Raw genomic sequence first — 21,130 nt, 5'->3', positions numbered from 1 at the left:
TAAGAAGAACCAGACTGTCATGAAACACAGCAAGGAAAACAATCCAGGGAGAATTTCAGTATGCACCACTTCTGGGCCTTGCAAGAGGGCCATGGAACAACTCTTTTAAATGTTGGATGTTATAGTAATACAATCTCTCCAATATTAATATTGGGGGGGAGGGAGATGAAATAATGTGTATTTTATATGAAAATACAGTTAAATTATTCACAAGAAAAAAAATGCTAGTAGCAATTTAAAAAACAAAAAGCCAACAGGCTTTATTTCAAGAAAACCAATTAAGATGGTATATTTAAAACCTTTGTCAAACAAAGTCATTACAAGTTAAGGTCTTCAAAAGGGTTTGGACAGGCAGGATCCACTTTCTGTACTTAACAGCACAAACCATGGGAGTTTGCATGTGTTTCACATCACATACACGTGCAGAACTGGACACAGCTTTGCATTTTGTGTACACTTTAAAACAGAACAGGCTTAACAAAATGTGGAGCTATACAGACTATACAATTTACACAGCTGGGTGTCATTCCAACCCCAAATATTACCATTTGCTAGAAAACAAACTTTTACTTTGTACAAGACCTTGCCACAAGTAAGTTTACCCCTCGCTGGGAAGGTCAAAACAATCAGCTAAACAGTCAAAAGACTTTATTTCAACTTGTACAAAAGGCATTAAAAAACCTAAAATACATGCTTTACCAAATATATTACATCATACAAGTCAGTGTGGTGTACCTGATAAATCCAGCTTAACTTCATCCACTTTTAATGGCATATTTAGTCAAAATGTGAAACTGACTACACTGGAAAACATTTATTTTAAAACTAATTTCCAAGTGCATTAATCACCTAAAAAAAATAAATTGCTCTAGCAAAAAATAATAATATATATATATATATATTACTGAGTGAAATAAGGAGCTCCCATTTAGAAAAAAACGTTCTGTGTAAGCATCATGTGGCATTTAATCTGATTCTCTCAACCAGGCATGGTACCCAGGCAGTGTGAGAGGCATTTTCTGTTTGCTTGGCAGATGGATTCCTTTTTAGGATGGTTAAATTGTTAGTTGCTCAAAAGAAAGTTTAATTTCACAATTGGTGATTTAGCTAGAGATGTCAAAACACATGTGGGAACTGCCAACAAGAAAATACATCACATCTATTGAAGCTCTTTTTGGCCTCATCACGATAATACCAGACACAGAGTAAGGCATGTAGATCATAGCAATTACAAGTCACTCACAATTCTTTTGTGATGGGAAAAGCATTTCGCCCTCCTCTCTGTGTTACCTGACACATATTTTTTCACATGGCTTTTGGTACACGTCACACAGAGGTGTGCACTGGCGTGGCTGAGTGGGAAGGAGATGAACCTCTGTCAGAGGAGGAAGAAATGGATCGTGTAGCAGCTTCACGCTGCAGATCTTCAACCTTCTTCTGAAGCTCTGCCCGGATGGCCAGGAGCTCTTTAAGGTTTTGATGGATTGGAACCTGCCAGGTAAAGAAAGAAAAGGCTTACTTTGACTCTCATAGTGAATTAGCTTCTCAAGCAAGACTTCCACTGTCTCCTTCAGAAACACAAGTAATCCAACAGCTATAGATTTCAGGGTATCAATATTTAGGGGAAGTATTTCTTTAGTCATTTGACATGAAACGTTTCAGCAACTGACAATTCTAACAACACAGTTGGCAGGAAACACAGCCAAAACACTGTTTGCAAATGGTCTTGATGGGATACCAAACACATTCCAATAAATGTACCTCTATCCTGTATATGTACCACTTTCAGTTGAACTTAAAATGCCTTTCCCGGGAACTATTTCTCCTGCCTGTTGGGACAGAACTTATTATGTAAAGAGAGTAGAGTTCACAAAGCTGGCTCCATATGGAGCATCCTGTTACTCTTCTACAACAGGCATCTTTCCAAGAGTCTGACCCTTTCCAGCTTGTCAGTGGGAAAAGTGCTGCAGCCAAGTGAGTTGTGCTTGTGGTGGACCTCCCAGAGTCACACTCTGGTAAACCTTTCACAGAAGTGAGTCGTAGAGGTTTCTGTTTCTGACAGTACCCACAAACACCAGAGATGCAACACTCAGCATCAGAGGAGTAGGGATTTTTCTCAGTCATCTGGAACATTCAACTGTATCATGGCCTAAGGAAGATGCAAGCCATTCTTGCAGCTGGATCTGTTATCTTAGACAAGCAGAGAGAGACCTCCCCATCTGGCAAATGCCACAGAAAGGCCAAAAATGTTTGACTGTAAATTGCTTCTAATTTATTTTATCTTCCTCTAATTGTTTATAGCTTCTGGAAGGAGCAAGATGGGAAAAGAATTTAATTGGGCTGGCAAGACTATCACAGGGAAATGCTGCAGTGGGAAACCTTTGGATTGCTAGATGTTGTGAGGAATTTATACCATGGTCTTCTGGAATGCCAGGCTCCAGGGAGCTGCGTTCACCTGTGATCGCTTCCTACTGCTGAAAAGTGATCACAAGCTGGGATGTACATGTGGTGCTATGTGAAGAAGATAACAACAACCAGAAAGGGTTTCTCTTCTTGCCATCAGCACACAACTGAGTCACAATTTACCTTTTGGGGATTTTTGGCTTTTTAAAGAAAGTACATAAAAAAACCCGTGCATGTGGTTTTGACATTTTCAAAATCTAACACTCTTGTTCTTGGAACAGGAAAATACCATTTCACTTCTGACTTAAAAGAATAAAATAACATAAACCAGTCTTGTTTAGGTCAACATTTTTTTGACCATATACCTTTTTCTTGTTTGTGGCTTAGCCTATGAACAGAAACTTCAGTGTATTCACAAAGTGCTGCTCCCAGGGCACTGGGAGCCATGAATTCTCCCAGCATGTCATCTACAGCAATTAGAGAAGTGTGACCTTGTGAGTCTGCAGCAGAACAGTCGCTGCACGGCTCCAAGTGACCTGTGACCTTGAAGTCCCACCTTCACCATGCAACCTTGCAATCTTCTTCTGCATCCACCACACAAACTCTCTAGCCAGTAAGGCCACAAGGCTGCAAACAGTCTCCTCCTCTAACCAAACACAAAGCACACCCTCCAGAAAGCCAAACTCATTTTTCTTAGACAGCCTGCAGAAAATGTACACACTTAAAAACATGGCAAAAGTGAGCCAGGTGATGAAGTTCCTCCAAGATGCTGTAATACACACTATGGAAAATTCAAATTCCAGTGAAGACCAAGGCTTTCTGGAATTAGCACTCCCCTGTATTTTTTTTTCCCTTCCTCATATGCTCCTGCTTCAAATTATTTCTTTATGAAGACATTTTCCTGAAACACTTAGGTCTGTAACAGGGTGATTTACCATTGGTATAATTAGTCATGCAAGCCCTGGGTCACGGGAGATTTGTACACTTGATTCCTGCCCAGCTTCGTCATGATTCAGCATAACAGGCCAATTTCTCTTAGACACCTTTCATGTGGGCATTAGCTGGTGTGTTCCACTGCTCAAGGCTTAAACACTCATAAAAAGCAGTTCCATAAAACTGGCTTTTGGGGAACCCACTACAAAACCTTTTGGGATACACTCCTCAAGAGCCACTGCAGAACTTGGCATGCTGTGTAAAGCGCTCCAAGGGGGTAAAGTGTGGCTGCACATCTCAATCCTTCTTCTGCATTCCCACAGGACTTCATTCAACAAGACACATGCTCAAACTTCGACTCAAGTGCTGTTTTCCCCATGTCTCCATCTCAAAGAACTGGAGTATCTTTAAATAATCTGGCTAAACAACGACGACATTGTAGAAGTTTGTGTATATATGAATCACACAAAAAACCTCTTAAACATTGATGTTGCAAAATGATGATCTCAAAAAATTAGGAGGTGTCAGAATGAAGATTACTTCTCCAAACTCAATTCAGCCTTCCTGTACATCTGTATAAAATCATTGGCTCAATAAACATTAAAATACTAGTTTCCCCTCTGTATTCCTCATTTATTCAGTGCACAGCTTGATGCTACTCAATTAGTGAACAGTTATTCAATATTTATTTTTCGTTGCAATGTTTGACCCCATCCTTTATTTATTCTTCTGAATCTAAAATGCATAGGTTCCCTTTTCTGTACTTTCATCTCATGTCAAGAAACAAATTTATTTCTGCAGCATTCTAATGAGGTATGGGAGTAGTAACACTCCACTTTTACAGACAAGGATCTGAAGTGAGCACCTCACAATTTTGGATAGCTTGCTCTGAAATTGGTTTAACAGAAAACCTAGGAATTCTGCAATTCAGCCTCAGGGGTACCAAGCAGGACACCCAGCAATAAGAAGCACACACATGGTGATTACTCTGCTCTGGGTGATATCCCTTACAACAGAGGAATCCTGAGGCAGAGGCAGGGAAAAGCTTTCTCTAGAGCAGTATCCTGCTCTCTCACCCATCAGGCAACAATTTCTTTGCCCACATGAGTGCCTCCTCCAGCCCACCTTCCTAGATTGTATTCCATGGGTTGAACAGAAAGCACAGACCTCCAATATCTGGAGTGTCATTCACTCCTAGCTCCTGTTCCCCCTTTATCAAAAGTCATTCCTAGACTCTGTATCTAAACCATCTCTCAGTCCTTTTACTCTCATTTATTCTCAGTCCTTGAGAATTCACTGAGACTGTTCCAGCCTCAGACCTCCAAATTGGATGAGTTTATTCCAGGATATAACCAGGCACATTTCTGAAATATAATCTCTCTTACTAAAAATCTCATGTTTGCCCCAGAGATGGAATACTTACAGAAAAACAGGCCCTTGCCCCAACAAAGAAGTCTACAATACCAGTAGAAAACATGGGAAAACATTTTTTTTCTTGGTCACATTCTCATGAACAACTGAGCCTTCTTGGATCAAGTTTTACAAAACAATTCAGTCAGACACATACTTGGTAACTCACTACAAATCATTAAAGTCTGGAAAAGCTGTAAGCAAGGCAGAGTAGGGTCTCACAATGGAGAAACAACAACAAAAAAAGGGTCACTTTTAAAATGTTGGCCATCTTTTAGTAAGTGCATGTTAGATGTAAACACTGCAAGACAGTTCTACATAAATATCATCATGCCATTTCATGTGGTAGTGCAAACATGAACGGTTTTCTGATGTCAAACCTTTCCCAGGAACAGATTTTTGTTGCTTGCCACTTAACTCAGCATCATGTAGATGTACATTGATGCAAATCAATAAAATTCCAAAAATAGATTTCACACACAGAACTTCTGATACATACTGTAATTTTATAAAACAACATGTCAAATGCAGTCTAGAGAAATCTTTAGCACTTTCAGAGTATTTTCAAGTAGCTGACAGTAACTGATTTATTAATGATAAGGGTCCATGTTAGAATGACATCCTCATGGGATAAGAAAAAGGTGGTAAAGACACCTGAAATACATATAAAAAATATAAGTTCTAATAAAAAGACCCCAGAAGCAGCCTGGCATGAGGAGATGTGTTTTCTCCCAGATGTCTTCAGTTTAACTACAGTAACCTCTCTTTTTTTGAAAAAAACAGCAAATTCAAATGTGAAAGAATGAAAAGGTAGCCAATGGTACTAGAGGGGTATCTACCTTCTACTCCTGCCCTTCCCTGCAAGTTGCTTCTCCTCCTTTTTCCTGCTTATCTGGATACTACCAGCTGCCCAGTCCCTCCACAAAGTTTCTGGAACAAGCATTTTCTTTCCACAGTAATTCTCCCACTACTAGTGATGGTGCATTGGAAAACCAGCCCCCAACCAGTAAAAAGCAGCAAAATGCTGCAAAACTGAATGAGCCAGTAACATTCTTCACTCAGAAAGAACCATCTGTAGATTCCTGCAACTACTACAATATTAACCAATTTAAATGGGTGGCATTTTATTTTCCTGATTAGCTAGCTTTGCTGCCTATTTTCTTCAAAAGCTGATACTTTTGCAATGCTTAAAGATAAGGTACTTACTGCCCACAGGGAGCTGAAAAATACATCACCACTAAAGAAACACTCTTTATTGCTTAAAATACAATTTATATTAAACAATTTTTTAAATTGCATCATCTACATGTGCACTGAAAGTAGAACCTGGTGTACTGTAACGCTCAGAAAAAAACACTTCACAGTTTTAATAAATTATTCCTGCTAGGTGAGGACTTGAGGAAAGAGAGTTGTTGTTTTTTTAAATCATACCCACACAGAAACTACAATTACATTACACAATATACATACTCCAACACATTAAAAACATTCAGACATAAGACAGCTTTATTTCCTAAAACATTCAAACCTTCCTCTTCACAGAATTACTACACAGTTCACTTTCAGTATTGATTTTCAGGTTTTCATTCCCAAGTAATCCTTCAGGATTCTGGAGTGCTTTTGGATAGCAAAATTTGTCAACACAAGGATAAGTATAAAAGAAATTATTAATAGCTACTCACTTGTAGTACCTCCAAGCCTTAATTGGATGGATATCTACTGTGTATTACTGTACTAGCTCAAGGACAGTCATTCACATGACAATTGTTCAACTGTGAATGCATTTTGTCTTTATCTACTTTAGCAACAGGGAAGAATGGCTGCGGAGGAAAATGGTTATTTTAAATTCATTGCTTGACTTAAGACTGTCAGTTTTGCAAAAACCTACTCTGTGCATTGGAAAGACAACAGTATCTTTTCACTTGAGCTTCCTGGTCCTCTTCATGAAGAGCTGGAACTCTTGACAGACTTGCTTTTAAACTAGTTAACTCATAGAAAAAGGCAATCTCAAATGATGAAAACAGGAGGTTTCAGTAATAATCAGTACTTCCACACTTACTGTAGAGATATGCTCCTGGAAAACCTAGCAAACACTTCCCCCCCAGGTTTCTGGAAAAGCAATGACTAGCAAACAAATTACGAATCCTAACACGTGGGAACTGGAACAGAGATTTTTACAAACAACTGCATAATTTTCCAGACTCAGAAACTGTACATGCTACAAGCTGATGCCATTGCTTGTTAAAAACTACAGCTCATTTAGATTTAGACATCTGATACCTGAGAGCAATGCCTTGGGTGCTTACTCTTCAAAATATGTTAGAAACTCCCCCAGATGAAGATAATTTGTGCAGCACTAGTTTCTCCCTTTCCTTGCATGTTCTGTTGCTCTGCTCATTACAGGATACCAATCTTTTTTGTTGTTGTTCCTTAAATAACTACAGGTACTTTCAGCACACAGGATGAGCAGTTAGTCTTTATTTTATTTTGTATCAGTTGAACACTGAGAGTTTCACCTGCAGCTGTAAGTTACCTGCAGTAAATCAGACTCTGGAAATCTTGGCTTAGACACCCAGATAGAAACTATCACGTACTGTAAGAAATTTGTCTTGTCTCACAGGAAACCTTGTGGTAAATGCAGGGATGAAATCTCCTTAGCTAGGGAAACACTCAGCTGTTTAACCCAGAAGGCAATTCTTCCTCCTGACATCTCCTGACTCCTTCTTTAATGCAAAAAGATGGACACAGCACCAAGCAATGCCAAGCACTTCCAGACTCATATGATGGCTTTGTTTTGCCACAAATGGTGTTAAATCAAATGTATGAACTATGTTTCTTTTTAGTTACTTTTCCTGTCCTTTTCTCAAGCCTATGAACTGACTTGCCCTGGCTTTTCATGGAAGCTCTGAACATTGCCTTTAGCAGATGATCCCACTCCAGTTGCTGAATTGAATTTCTAGATTATAGATGGAGCTAGCCTTAAATTCTGGATGCAAGTCCACAGACACAAAGAAAAGAATGCATTTTTAAAACTTAGAGGGATTTCTGTGATATTATCTTTACCACAGTGGCCAAATTTCCAGAACAGAGCTTTAGGAAAAATCAGCAGATGTGGAAAAAAAATTTTAAACCCCATGAAAGCAAAACAAATTTAAGCCTGTACTCCAAGGGTTAAAATGTCATTTCCCAAAAGACATAAAAAACCCTAAACATATTTTAATGGACTATGTAAATTCTGTGCCTAGGATGCATTCTTTTCCCTTACCTCTCACATAGGAAGGCACAGCTTGAATTGAAAGGACCAGAACTTCTACACACGTCCTGTACATATGAATGATAAGAGTATATTATTTCAAAAACACTGCCCCTGCACACGTCATATTCAGGAAAATAATTTGTTGTGTTCTCCCCATCTTCCTGAGTTGACCAAGCAGAGAACTAGCTGACATCTGGCAGCCAGAACTCCTCAAAGCAGTGTAAAGAGGTCTGAATGACTGCACAGGAAAGAGAAATATGTGAAAAAATTCAAAAGCATCACATAATCTTATCTGCTGCAGGCTAGTAGAGTCATCTGTAAGTCCAGTAGCAGGTACCCAGAGAGCACAGACCTCTGTGTGAGAGAAGGAGTGAGCCTGTCTTCCACATGTCACATACACACGTTTCACCACTCCAAGGAAAGGGCAAATCTGAAAAAACCCTCTTCTCAGTCATTGAACTAAAATAAGATAGGACTAAAATCTATCTAATTTTCTTGGGACAAGAAGTCAATAATGATGTAAAACCTCCAAACTGAAACCATGGAACATTTTATTTCATTTAAGAATTAGAATGACCTTGCTGAAGCACAGTTTGGCAAAAAGGGGATCTACAAGACATGTCCACATTTTACCTAGAATTTTCCATCTTGCTCACTTCTCAAGGTACTTGAGTGTTGAACCCTATAGAACTAATTGCACATCTATTGCAATACAGCCATAATTCTGTGATTCTGTAATCCTAAAACAAGGCTCTTGATGCAAATAAACACCAAAAACATCACTTCAGCCTCCCACAAAACTCTGACAGAACTGAAGACATATCGTTATCAGCAATCTTTTACTTACAGAATGCAAGAATAATTCTGAACTCTGTATCCTAGTGCAATGACAAATATGATCAGACTTCACTGTAACGTTAGAGGTCTGACAGAACACAGACACTTAATGGCAGAGTACAAAAATACAAAGATAAATGCTTATATACAGTTAACATTCAGTAATTTTGAAATTAAAAAACGTAAGGTGATGTATGCTCATTTCCAAGAGAAAAGTCAATGAAGTGCAATGATTAACTTCTCTCAGTCCATTTAAAAAATCAAGCCTCACTCACTAATAAAGCTGAAATTAGAAAACCCAAAGTATTGCCTCAAACAAGAAGTGCCCTTTTGCTCTTGTGTTTCCTCTCTCATAATACAAGGATGGTTGATAATGGATATCAAACATCCATTCTGACTATGTTAAAGGACTATTCTTCATACCTCAAACCCCGGTAATTAGGAATTTCTCCTTTTTATGAGCTCCTAGAAAACAATAAACATTTTCTAGTTTTCTAAAGAAGTTTTGGCAGCTGATATAACAGTAGGTGAGGTTGCCTTGAACTGCTATTTATCAGAGAGCTCTTCATTAATGTTAAATATTTAACTTTGCAGTTGAAAACCAGAAGAACCACATTACAAGTTATTCAACAAAAACACCTTCTCTCACTAGGCGGAGATGTCCATTCTTTTCATAAATCCACTGATTGTTTGAGAGATCTTTTCAGTGAAGATAAGTGAAGACCTGCTGGGCATTGCAATGGTGATTGCCTTTTTTGCTGTTACTGAATAGGTCTGAATCCTACTGAATGGTCTATCAGGGTGTGAAGCTAGACAATGCAAATACAGAAGAAAGCAAACTCAGTATATTGTGATTACAAATACTTATTTACTTTGCATGAGTTTGTGCTTTCATAATTAGACTGGAGAATGTGGTTCTGCAACAAAAAACTGATTTTGTAGCAAATTTATCCAAGTTGATGTGAAACACTTCTGAATATCTGTCATAAATATCACATAAATTCAAGCCAGAGACAAGAGGAAAGGTATGATGTATCTTCAGGAGACAAAGCTAATGTGGTAGATCTAATAAGTCGAAACAGTTATATTAGTTCTTCAAGAAAAGAACCTGGTAGTAAAGTTAAGGCAGTTAACCAGGATCATTGAATTTTGTTACCTTCAACCTGCTGACCCGAGGGACCTGTTCTTAAAGATCAATGAAGATCAATGATTCACACTTGCTCTACTGCCTGAGTGCTCAGCAGCAGTGAGGCAGCGAGCAGAGCTCGCCACTAAGTCCATGACAGTTCTGGTATTTTCTCATTATGTCATCTCCTCCCTGCCCTCATCTCTTTTGGACCAGGACTACCTTTGATGTGTGTTTACAACACCTGCTGATGACTTTCAGGGCCCACAGATCTCAATTACATATAAGTAATAAACTGACACTGCTGCAAGTTGATTATACTAAAATGCACACAAAAACAGGCAAGTGTTTTTCAGCACAGAGGCTAAGGGAAAGATGGTATTTTGCTAAAAAGCAGTTCACAATTTTACTTCAAATCCATAGAGATTAAAATACATAATCTTTCCAGTTTTAACACATGCTAACACCTCACAGGTATGAAACAGTCATAAGGCTACACCAACCAAAATAGAACAAGGAAAACAAAGCAGCTCAGAGGAAATATCTCGGTGAGCAAGGAAGCAATCCAGACTTTTCCAGGACCTCAAAAGGTATTTCTCAGATGCCTGGATTTCTACCAGTGTACTGTCCTTGAAACTTACCTTGGAACACTATCTTTTACAACAGCCTCTGACATGTAGATGTCTAATAAATTTGAAACTCACATCTCATTCTAGCTCTAGAAGATGAAAGTAGCTTTCGAGCAGTCACTTAATACAGGTAATTTATCATAATATGCTTGGGGGGTACCTTGGAATGTTATCTTAATAAAGAGATGGTGTAGTACCCTCAGATATATTACAGTTGTGACACAAACTGAACATTGTTTCTTCAGACTTCTAAGCACAACAGCATATAGAGTATTTGCCTGATGAGATACAGGGATTTACCTGAATAGCAGACATTACTTATAAGAACAAACACTGGATGAATCAAGGAGCACGTATAGGGAGTGTTTGATCCTCAGCCTGCCAGCTGGAAACTGTAAAGGTCAATTGGAAACAAGCATCCACGTGATACTAAGTGTAGCGAGTCTACAAAATGAGTTGGTACATAGTCCAATTCTTTCAGAAACTCCTGCTATACCATTGTTGGTAAAGGGCAAAATATGATTAAAACCAAAGATACACTAAACTCTACAAGAAGATTAGGACAATAAAACTATTTAATAGTGTTACAAAGTATTATCGAAGTGTTATAAAAGTAATCTTCTGACACCAAAGACTCTGAATCTGTTACCTTTTACTGAAGTGACACTATAGCTCCCTGTTCTACTGGTGACTTCAAGAAAAACATCATTTTACCGAGTTTGAACACATCCCGCACCTTCTTAAAGAAAATTGCCTTTTTCCCTAACAACTGAAACACGTGCAACAAACAGATCAGCACTTTTCAAATTCAGGGCTGTATTCAACACTTCGAAAAATATTAAAAACAAAGTATCTCTGTGCTCTCCATTAAGTTTAAACACCTTGTAAAAGCTCCTACCTGAGGTCGCATCCTGGGGTTCCATCTCACATAGTAGTTCACCCATAGTTCCAAATGGTTCAGGCTGGCAACAGGATACAAGACATGGTTTTCATAGTTCACGTAGAAAGGATTTGTGAATTCATCTAACTGGCTGTTTATGTAGGACCACAGTGAGATAGTCTTTGTGCTTACTTCCTGGTTGAAAAAAAAATACATAAATTAATTATATAGATTGCAAAACCTTAAAAGATGAGCTTAATATCTACATATCAGTAATTTTGTCTGTGAAGTTTACCTTATCTTCTAGAAAACTGCAAGCACTCTGAGAACACTTCCAGCAGCTGATCATTAAACAGCCGTAAAGCTTTGGCAAAACAATTGAACACTTCTTATGGTCTAAGGCTAACTGAGAAAGGAGATCCAGGCACATTGTTTTCAGAGACACTAAGGTCTAGCTGAACAAAAGAAGGCTGTACTGCTCATAATTTATAGCAATGTTTACAGTTACTTAAATATATGGCTACACACTAATCAACCAAAAAAAGATAAAAAATTAAACCAGCTTTGGACAAGAAAATCAGTGAAGAGATCACTAGTTTTGGAAGATCCACAACAGCATCTGTGAAAAATAATTATTCCATTTTCCCGCTCACACTATTTGCTTCTATCAATTTATAATTATGCTTTAAAATGCCTATTTCATTTCTATTTGCACTTCTGAAAGTTGTATTATTCTAAATGTAATCAGCATAATCATGGTTAGATCAAAGACTGGAAATGTGAACTTCTAGCAGATTCATCCTGCAATTTTACACTCCTTCAGTGCTGTAAAGCATGTGTTTCTACCACCACTGTGTCTTAAATTGCATTTCTTTATTGAGAATTGAATCTGACTATTCATTTATGAAAAAAAGCTGTCTGGAAACCCTGAATTTGCTGAGAACATGTTATTCAGCTCCATCTTGTGGTATTTATATGCAACATTTTCCCTACAGAAGCAGTAGAGACAAACAAAAAAAAATAGCAAAGCCAAATACGGCAAGGAATTGTTACCTGCTTTAAAAAAATATCAAGTATTAAAACCAACAAAGCCAGAAATAAGCAAAAGTGTACTTGGAATATTAACAAACTTTCTGTTTTGGTTTGGTTTTTTTTTCCAAATTCAAAGTACTTCATTGAGTCCTAACCTCGTTCATTTAGATATTTTAAATTTCCATAGTCTTCAACCATAAATTCTACCCTAATTATGTCCTAAAGTGATCTGCAAAGTCATCCATGGGAGTTCCTTTGGAAACAGAGAAAGCAATGCAATAACTTTATTATTTAAAATGGTATATGTTGGCTAGAAATATCTGAAACATGACTTTCTAAAAACCTCAGCCCCCGATGATATAACAATTAAGGTTAGATGCCAGCTCATTTAATAGATGGGTATTCAGTATATATATCTCATATTGTGAAATATGTCTCATTGTCTGTTAAGACTATGTGACAACTATATCCAAAAACACAGCTCAGGTGTTCTTGGGTTTTGTATTCTAAGTATTTTCACACACAATCAACAAGTGAAGAACGTGCATTACACTAATTATTTACCTCTTTTAATCTCTCTCTTTCACAGTTGCATAAGAAAGTCCCAAAGAGACAACTGTAAAGGTGATCCAGAATGGTGATCAAAAATAACTCATTAAATTCAAAGGCTGCAGGAAACTGAAATAAAAAATTGGTAAAATTACTTTACACTTTATTTTAAGCAGTGTATAAAGGAAGAAATTCAGACATAAGAAATAAGCACAGCATTCAGGTAAGATTTTTTTTCTTATTTAGTGATTATTTTCAGGGAAACTCAGCAATTTCACTAAATCCCATTGCAGTAATACATTTCACCTACATATTTCTTTATAAATACTCCTCAGGGACAAACCTAACATTCATTATGCAAGTATACTAGAATCCACACATAGAAACCTTAGATAATGTCAAACTGGTAACACAAATCAATGCACTTTAAGGAGCTCTAAAATAGTGTTCTGTTCAAACCCACCCCATACTCTCTGTTACATACACTTTTTTCTTTTGTTACAGGACAAGAAATCTTTTTTTTAATTAAAAACCATGATTACATTGAAGAGTTTTATTTCTTATTCTAACATGCAATGAACTGGGTAATAAAAACTAGTTCACGCACGTACAATGTGCTTCACATATTTAATGTTTCTTCCACTTTCTACCCAAGTAAGTTATTTTTCTGCATTTCACCCCTTGAGTTTACCAGCAGCTAGGTAAAATAAGCCTTTATTCCCTCTTCCTTTATATAGGAAAGCAAATCCTCTACATATGAAATGAAAAAATCGTTATTCCATTGAGCATCACTAAGTATTTTACTCACAAGTACAGGTTACCTGGCACCTTGTAGAAAAGAGAGTTAGAAATTTGAAAACACACAAAATGTTTAAGATATATCTTAATCTGTAGTGCTCTAAAAATCATAAAGGAAGAAATGCAAAGTGTATGGGCTGCTACCTATTCAGATGGAAAAGGTTCTTCTTCAATCAAATTTTATGATCGGACTACATATGGCAACTGCTTGATGTGTCAAAATAACTTTGCATTCAGTATGACAAGAGTCTCAAATACAGATACAGAATGATAAACATTTGGGAGAAAAAGAAAATCAGAAGGCTAAAGGAAAACTTAAGAAGTAGCATTTCTCTCATTACCATGAAAGAAACTCACTTTCAGGACAAATGAAAAAGATTTTTTTCATTCCCACTAAAGGAATGAATATTTGCAGAAGTCTAAAATACAAAGTTACAGATTCCTAAGGAAGAATTTCCTGCTATATGGAGAAATCTCCAGTCAATATTCAGATCTGAATAAAGCAGCACAATGGTTTCTGTTGTGTGCCACTGAACAATACTGAACACCTTGGCATGAGTGACTAAACAGATACTTTAAATTTAAAATAAAAAGTATTACAAGTATAGCTAGGAGGAATAACACAGTAATTGGGACTGCAGATGAACTATCTGATCCAGAAATTCCTCTTCAATGTCATCTGTGATTTATGAAGGGCAAATGTTTATTCATGTTGAAAGTAAAGAGCTGAATGACACACAGTGAGAGTGCTTCTATTAAACCCAGAAATACCCAAGTTTTAAGCAATATTCTTTTAAAAGAAGATTGATTTAAGGCAAACCTTGCAAACCCACTCTCTTTCCAAGGCTTCTCAAGATAAGCTATACCAACTTTAAACTAAAAATTTCGAGTAAGGAAATCATCAGCATCATGGCTCCCAAGATGAGCAGAGGCTCCTTCTCCTGCCTCAGCTATGGAGTACACCCTGTTGGACACCATGGTGTGCTCACACGGGCACATCTCTCTCCAATCACTCACTTTCAAGCACCTGCCATTTGTCTTCATAAAACACACAGGAACTTAAGATTATAAAATTCTCTTTTTCACTCATTCAAAAGTTATCAGTCACAGCGCTTCCCCTTCCCTCTAGGAAATCATGTCAAAATTCCAATACAATACCACAACATTAAAACCATGGCTGTGATTTTAATAAAGTGTAGACAGAATAGGTTGTCAGGTGTGCTGAACTAGGTCAGGAGAAAATTCAGTGGGTCTCAGACCTCCACCTCCTGCATCCAGCCCAAATCGGCAATCAGATACAGAGCGCAAAAATAATTTGCAAATGATCAAAATGATATTTGAAAATACAAAGCCCCTCCTAAAGGGCCTGTCTTTAACTGAAAGCACTTAATGAGTGTTGTCACATTAGGGTTCTGTGTTGTGACAGGTCCATACTAATCAGATGGATGCTGACACGGCCGCTATTCCAACCCAGTGAAGCATATTCAAAACTCCATACATCAGCGGTTGCACTCCAACTAATTTATTAATAAGTGATAGCACTTTATTGAAACCCTGTCTTTGGATACAAGAGTTGTACTGTTGGAGCTGATGTATCAGGACTGTAAAGCTTCTATTACTGCTGCTGAAAAAATCACTGACCTAAAAATGCTTTCCTCTGTAGTTCCAAGCCCATTAGCGTCTGTTTGAAGATTCAGGTGGAAAAATTCCCCAAATGAAAATTTACTTCTTGTCAAATCCACTAATTGTGAGAGAATACATGGGTCATTAAAATCTCCCACTTGATGCTGCTGGAGTTGTTGGGGTTTTTTTTTGCAAAGGAGGTGTTTGAAAGAAGAATTATCTTGTTTAAGAAGTCTGATGATGCCAAGTGGCATGTGATTCAGAGACATGCAAAATAAACTTGCTTTTTAATAAATGAACTTGTTCTGCACTGCAGTTAACATTTAAAGCTGAAGCACTTCATGGGAATAGTTCTTAAGATTGTGGAATTGGACTGAATCAGGTTAAATGAACACTAGATATCATAACAGAGTATGCTACTGAAACTAGTGAAAAAACATCTGGCAACAGATGACATCTGGTAACAGACAGGATGCAACTTTCTAGCAACTGTAAACACACCTTTCTCCCCTGTGGGTACCATGCATAAAGGTAGAAAATTACTACCTGAGCCACTATGCTGCACACAATTTTTATGGCTTTGTTTCATTTTTTACAGGGCATCAGTATTTCACTAGATCAAGTGTGGCCTTTCCAGTTCGACTTCTGCTATTCAAAATCACTAGAATTTACTAACAGAGGAGGGAAATCACTTCACCGTATGTTTTTTATAAAATCTGAGATCCATGTACTTAAGTTCTCTATTACTGTATTTGTGTGTCATGAAGACCATAAAAAAATAAGGAAAATGTAAGGCTGTCAAAGATTAAGTTTCACTGTCTGAAGCTATCCAGAAATTTATATTAGTGGGAAATTAGAGATTCTCTCACTGTATTAAATTGACTATTTTAAGAATGTCATTCTCAGAACTCAGCAGAGAAACTTCGCTTGCTTTGAGCCTATGCCCAAACCCAAGCCCTCTCACCCTCCTGCAGTCATTAATGCTTATTTGAGCTTTGGAACATTTCACATGTGTTTACCATGGATTGTAAAGCATGAAACTAGAGCTGTTTTATGAGGAAGAGATCTACTCAAGGATAAAATAGAATCCTGTTTTTCATAGGTCCATTTCAAGGTAAACACAAGCTCCACATCTATCCTCTAGGTGTTGAAGTTAATTAAAAAATAAAAGTCAGTGGGCAAGAATTCTCCAAGAATGACATTTTCCATTTTTTTCCTGCTGTAACGTCAAGGATTTTTCAATGCCACTGCTGTTTATGAATTTCAGAACAGTTTCTAGATCCAGGTTTTGAACAGATGTGGTATTGGCAAAATGTTTCACAGATTCTCCTCTGCCTCTTTTTTTTTTCTAAACTAGAGTGAACTAAACTGTTTATAGCAAGAAACAGGAGGCAGCAAGGGAAACACAAAAATAGAAGAGGCTGCTTGCAATTAAGGATTTCCCCAGAGGAATTTTCTTCCTACCAGGTGTTTAGAACTGCTTCTCTTTGCTATTGTTACGAGCTTTCCTCTGAAAGAGGGGCAGAATTTTTCATTTATTTTCCCCAGACTTAATAAACACCACTTTAGTGCTGAAATACAGATACACAGGAAGACAAAGTCTTCACAGGTCTCTGAATAAGGATATTAGACTCTGCTCAGATACTAGACTCAGCAGGAAACTTTCAGAAAACACCAAAGAAAACTGGTTTGTATACAAGTTTTGGAAACTATGATTTAAGTTTTTAAGAAGTATGTTCAGAACAAGGAGACTAAGGTAAGAGGTCTAGGAGTGCTAGCATCACATGGAATCAGATTGTCACCCTCCTCTATTCAAATAAATCACATACTATATAGAAAAAAAAAAGAAAAAAAAGGAGTCAAGCACTTCCAATTTACTTGGAAATAAAGCTTTCAAGTGGACAGCCTATTTCAGTAACCTGATTAAGAAACTGCAACATAAAAGCTCAGAAAAATCTTAAGTTTATGCTCATGGAAGTACAAATGAGGAAAATTAATGGTTAAAGACATTCTATAATTAAATATAATCATGGAAAAATTGAGAATTTCAATATTTTTATCTTAAATATCATTAATTTCAAATATCTCTGCTGATCCAGAGGTCAAAGCAGTGCTGGAAGTGAGAAAACTTATCTGAGAATAGGCTTGTATGCTGCAAATTCTGTCCTGTACATTAACTTAGGTTTCACATTTGAGAAATATATAAAACCCTCACCTTCCCTCAGTTCAAAACCAGCCTGGATTTTTGCTGTTTCTTAAGGACAATATAAAGCCATACGAACATTTACTCGACCAGTGAAGATGCAATGCAATTAATTTATCTCATTAATAACCCTCATTTATGTAACCATTTATGTAATCCTTTGAAAGTCTATTTTTAACAAAAAGGATTCCTGATATTCTGGTTTCTGCTCCATACTTTTACTCTAGCTCATTGTACCTCACATTGAGAAAAAATTTCCCTACGTGTGCACTGTGCAGCCATAGCAAGACCAACTTCAGGAAAACATGCTACTGCTCTGCAAAAGAATGTTCTCCTACATGAACTACAGTTCCAATATAAAGACAAACTTCATATAGATATAAAGTATTTTACCTGCTTTGTCATTTGCCAAACGCAGTCGATGAACTGCAGGAAAATGGGAGATCTGTCTGCATCAGCATGATCATCATCTCCATGTCCTACTCGCTGAAAGACAAAACAAACTTTTCATTTCAGTCTAGTTTATTTACAATACCATCCCAATACCTGAAAGCTGAGTAACTCTTAAATTTGTTCCAAAGACAAGCAAGACAAGCAAATCTTCCATAATGTTAAGCTGTATTTTTCAACTACTAAAAATGCATCTCAGTATTCCCTTCTGCACATGCCTTTGCTGTTGAGGAGAGGAAGAAAGGCCCCTGATCAGTAAAGCTGTGCCAGCTGTTTCCCCATTTTTCACTACACAGATGTTTATTTCTACAAACTGGTAGGCATTTACTAGGACTGCAGTGAAACATTTTTTGCATATCCACCCGCTACAACTACGTCATTTTCCCTAAATCACCTTAGAGTCAGAGCCCACAAAATGTCATCATAATTTATATCCTAATTCCTCTCTAGCCCATGTGTTTAAACAAACACTTCAACCTTAAATCAGAGTAATGGTTCTAGCAATTTTGCCTTCTAAACACCTTAACTCTTTTCCTTGTTTTTCCATTCATAAGATTGTTACAGATGAAGCAATGTGTCACAATCCCTCTTCCTCATACAAAAGCTACGTGGTTTTTAAAAAAATCATTACATTCAAGCCACTTAATTCTTATTTACTTTACATTATACCTCACACACAGATTTCCTGTTAAAATCATAGCTCTCTGACACACTCAAACAATTAAACACCACAGATCATAACCAAAATGCAGCAGAATACTGTAAGAAAACATGCTATTCAAAATAAACACCCTGAAGGTGACAAACTGCAAGCTAAATATTTCAGCTTACCATTGCAAATCGGTGTCCAAAACTTATCCACTCTTTCTCTATAAGAACTTCAAACCCCTTGATAGTTCTGTAATAGCTGTCCAGCATCAGCATAGCTAGGGCAGTAAGCTGTGCAGTTCGATCCCAACCATCACTGCAATGAACCACTACTGATGTTTTACCAGATTCGATTTTATCCGCAATTCTTACAGCTCCAGCAAGAAGCATCTTTAAGAAACAAAAATAAATAAACAACCATATTAAATACTGACAAACATTTAACAAAAGTTATAATGTTATACTCTTAAGCTTAATCTATTGTAAAATTTCAGATTAATTACATCATATTCTGGATGACATCACTTTAAATTACAGAATGCCAAGCAGTGGTATGTGCACTCCTAGAGGTACAACAACTGTGTGCACTCTGTTGTCCAGGAGACAGTTCTTATCAGATTTCCATTACTAGTAGCACACTGCAAAAGAACCTGGGAATCCCTTCTCTATATTAAAACTGAAATTTTGTATCATTATTAAAAGACATAAATACTGTAGCCTATGGAAAAGGCTGAAGGTTTCATGTTTTTTAAGCTCATTTTCATAATAATCACTCTTTCTTCCTCAGCTTTCTATTCTCAACTGCTAAGTTTAGAGAAAGTGACCACCCAGTTACTCTAAACCAAAACACAAGTCAAACAAGCTCAGATCCCCCTGGCTGGGAGTTTGGTCTAATTTATTGGTGCACAAAGTACACACAGTATTCAAACCATTAACAGCGTGGATTCAGAGGAGTATTGGAGAGCAATAAGAGATGGCACAGGACTGAGACCACCTGTAAGAACTTGTTATTCTTCTCCCTCACAAAAAAACCCCTCTTGCTCTCTTATGTCACCCTGTAGATTTTTTAAAAACTTGAATTATCTCTCAGTGTGAAGCTTTGTCTCTGTTATGGGACCAATCATGAATCTGGAAAATACGTGACAAAACCAAGCACTAGAACCAGCACCACAGGAGAAATTCCTGTTTTGCATTCCAACATCAGAAAAAGGAATCTAGAAAATTACTCGCATTTTTCCCTCCCCAGGCATTCTTTTAAAAAATCAGGCTGCAGTTTGTGCTGTCAATACCATAACGTGAAGCATCACGTAAGGGACAGACTCATGAAGAATGGTACATGTGTATCAACTCTTCAAAGTAATTTAAATGAAATTTCAAATTGCTGCCCTACTGTCATCTGTGCAGCAGTGCTACCAAGGTCCACTTCCAACACTGACTAACCTCAGGAACCCCACTGCAGTCAATGTTAATGAAAGGTGACCACTGGCCCAAACAACTCCGCTTTTAAAAACAGACGATTGTATTTAAGGACAGGCTGATAAGAAAAGTTTCCAGATACTCATATTCCCAAAGCTGGCTGAAACAGTCCATCTCCAAGAGAACAAGAAAATTTAACTGTTCCCAAAAGATCATTCAATTTGTTTCATTCTTAATATGTGTTTGCTCCCTCTACTGGCTCTCCTACAGCAGCTAGCAAGCAGTAGTTAACACAACAGTAAAACTAATGAACAATCCCAAACATGTTTTGCGTGAGTGACATTTGAGCCAGTTGCTAATAAACCAAATTCCACTCCATCCATATTAATCATAAACAGGGGAGAGAACGTGGTAATGAAATCATGTATTCTAAAAGCATTTCAGAGGTTAGTGAAACAGACTGTAAAAATGAGTATAGGAGTGATTTATTTTAATATTATGGTAAATAATAGAGCAGTTTTTAAACCAGTAGAGCACCGACTGTAAACAGCCCATGAAAACGTAGGTGCCCATGAACACATGAACACTAACATTGCACTGAAGGAGGGAAGGATGAGAAAGACAGCAAAATTTACAGTAAAGTGCTTTTGGCAGCTGTTCAAATATAATCTGAAGTTCCCAGGGCATTCTTCCAAAAAGCAGGAATAACCCTGGACTGCTCACAAACATTCCCTCACAAGAAACTAAAACGTTGTCCAACACTAAATACAATACAGTGCTATCAGGAATTAACTCATTACCTACCAATAGATAAAACTGGAAATACTAAGTTATTATGGAATACTTAAATACCATGTTCTAAGTCACCATTTAAAAACGTAGCTTTTTCACAAGATTATCCTGATCAAAGCAACATGCTTAACCTAGACATTATTTT

At 37.3% G+C, this 21,130-nt stretch overlaps 1 protein-coding gene across 7 annotated transcripts in view; it reads right to left on the bottom strand.

Annotated features, from left to right (window-relative positions):
- Window positions 1-234: 234 nt before the first annotated feature.
- Window positions 235-21,130, bottom strand: part of MTMR1 (myotubularin related protein 1) — a 34,270-nt gene continuing 13,374 nt past the window's right edge. For all 7 annotated transcript variants that reach the window (XM_051630128.1, XM_051630129.1, XM_051630132.1 and 4 more), the window contains 5 exons: window positions 18,961-19,167; window positions 18,073-18,165; window positions 13,071-13,184; window positions 11,493-11,669; window positions 235-1,491 (listed from right to left, as the gene is read on the bottom strand). In XM_051630128.1, the coding sequence (XP_051486088.1) occupies window positions 1,327-1,491; window positions 11,493-11,669; window positions 13,071-13,184; window positions 18,073-18,165; window positions 18,961-19,167 (756 nt within the window). In that variant the 3' untranslated portion in view covers window positions 235-1,326. The remainder of the gene's footprint in view (window positions 1,492-11,492; window positions 11,670-13,070; window positions 13,185-18,072; window positions 18,166-18,960; window positions 19,168-21,130) is intronic.

The sequence above is a fragment of the Apus apus genome, chromosome 12 (genome assembly GCF_020740795.1).
Source record: "Apus apus isolate bApuApu2 chromosome 12, bApuApu2.pri.cur, whole genome shotgun sequence".
NCBI classification, from domain to species: domain Eukaryota; kingdom Metazoa; phylum Chordata; class Aves; order Apodiformes; family Apodidae; genus Apus; species Apus apus.
This window is presented reverse-complemented; position numbering and strand designations above follow the sequence as displayed.